The sequence below is a fragment of the Zingiber officinale genome, chromosome 5A (assembly GCF_018446385.1).
Source record: "Zingiber officinale cultivar Zhangliang chromosome 5A, Zo_v1.1, whole genome shotgun sequence".
Taxonomy (NCBI): Eukaryota; Viridiplantae; Streptophyta; class Magnoliopsida; order Zingiberales; family Zingiberaceae; genus Zingiber; species Zingiber officinale.
The window spans coordinates 66,734,830-66,736,519 of NC_055994.1; the positions used below are offsets into that span (position 1 = coordinate 66,734,830).

A 1,690-nucleotide genomic window follows, 5' to 3' on the forward strand; every position below is an offset into this window, starting at 1 on the left:
ACGGAGAAACACTGGGACGGATAAATCCTCTGTCCAACAGCTCCTGCAACTAAACCTTCAGCTCCTCTAACTCCTTTGGTGCCATACGATAGGGGGTCTTGGATACCGGTGCGGTTCCCGGAACCAACTCAATCGTAAACTCGACTTGCCTTTTAGGAGGCAACCCGGGGAGTTCGTCAGGGAATACATCTGAAAATTCTCGAACAATAGGAACGTCCGAGAGTCATGGTAATGTATTTGTATCAGCTTTAACCATGGACAACAAATATCCCTGACAACCCTGCAACAGTAATCTCCTCGCTTGCATTGCTGATATGACTGATATCCCATCACCCCCGGTTCCGATGAATGTCCACGATGGTAGACCGGGAGGTCGGAATATGACTACTCTCGCTCTGCAGTCAACTGTGGCATGGTTCATGGCCAGCCAATGCATGCCCAATATAATGTCAAATTCCACCATCTCTAATACCTGCAGATCCACCATAATAGTCTGACCCTTGAAGTCTAAAGGACATCCTTTGACTTCCAGACTAATACTTAGTACCTCGCCAGATGGTAGAGATACTGTTAGCCCGTGTGTCCGACGACTAGGCAATCTCCCGATTTTACCCAGAAATACTCGAGATATGAATGAATGGGAACTACCAGTGTCTATCAATAAATCTGCAATAACAGTATAAACTGAAATAGTACCTCGGAAAACCGATCCCTCAGCTCGCTGTGCCTCCTCCCGTGTAACAGCATAAACACGACCCACCTCTGAGCTCGGCTGTGGTACCCCTGAAGAGGTCTGCGCTGGCATCTTAGGTGCGGGAACAGGCTGCTGATACTGAGACTGAGGCTGATATGCTGGATAAAGCTGAGGTGGATGAAAATCTGGCTGTACTGGAAAGGCCTGATGAGAAGACATCGCAGCAGAATACTGTGTAGTCGCTGGTTCCTGACCCTGAATATGATATATCTGTCCCTGAGAAGATGGCTGACGTGGAGCACCCTAACTCTTCTGTGCTCCTTTCTGTGGTCGTGTCTGTGAGGGCTGTCCCCCCTGTGATGTACCCTTAGTAGCCTCCAACTGTGCCTTCAACGTACAATCCCGACTCTCATGCCCTGGTTGTTTGCAATAATAACAAATGGGATGATCCAAGGGGTAATGAAATTTGGTATGGCTCTTGGAGCCACACTGGTAACATTTGGAACCCGTTCTATCTTTCTTCCAACCATGCTGAGGAGGACGAGATGTTCCATCAGATGTCCGTCCTGACTTCTGCGGCTGAGAAGATCCTCCCGTGGTAGCTTGTGAACTCTGACCTTGGTTCCCTCTCTTTTGTGATGACTGCTTATCATGGCCTTTCTCCTGATTTACCTGCTGCTGAGTCATCTCGATAAACAGTGCACGATCCAAAACTTCTCGGTAGGAGCTACTTAGAAATCCTGACATCCTGAGCTGAATATATGCTGCTAAACCCTGGGTGAACTGCTGCATCCGGTCATAATCCTGTGCCACTAAATGAGGGCAAAACTCAGCCAATCTACAGAATTCAGCGTTCTACTCCATCACCGATCGATCGCCCTGCTTGAGATTCAGGAATTCCTGGCATCGAGCTAAACAGAATGTGGATGGAAAATACTGCCGCTCAAAAGCATCCCGGAACATCACCCATGTGATGCGCTGTTCCACAAAGATTAT

At 48.2% G+C, this 1,690-nt stretch overlaps 1 protein-coding gene across 1 annotated transcript; it reads right to left on the bottom strand.

Annotated features, from left to right (window-relative positions):
• Nucleotides 1-997: 997 nt before the first annotated feature.
• Nucleotides 998-1,486, bottom strand: LOC121979610 (protein lin-28 homolog A-like). Its single transcript, XM_042531604.1, has one exon. The coding sequence runs from the start codon at nt 1,484-1,486 to the stop codon at nt 998-1,000; it is 489 nt and encodes a 162-aa protein (XP_042387538.1).
• Nucleotides 1,487-1,690: the final 204 nt, after the last annotated feature.

Bases quoted from the DNA above. Each gene is read 5' to 3' on its own strand.
- LOC121979610 (XM_042531604.1), bottom strand. From the start codon at position 1,486: ATGCAGCAGTTCACCCAGGGTTTAGCAGCATATATTCAGCTCAGGATG.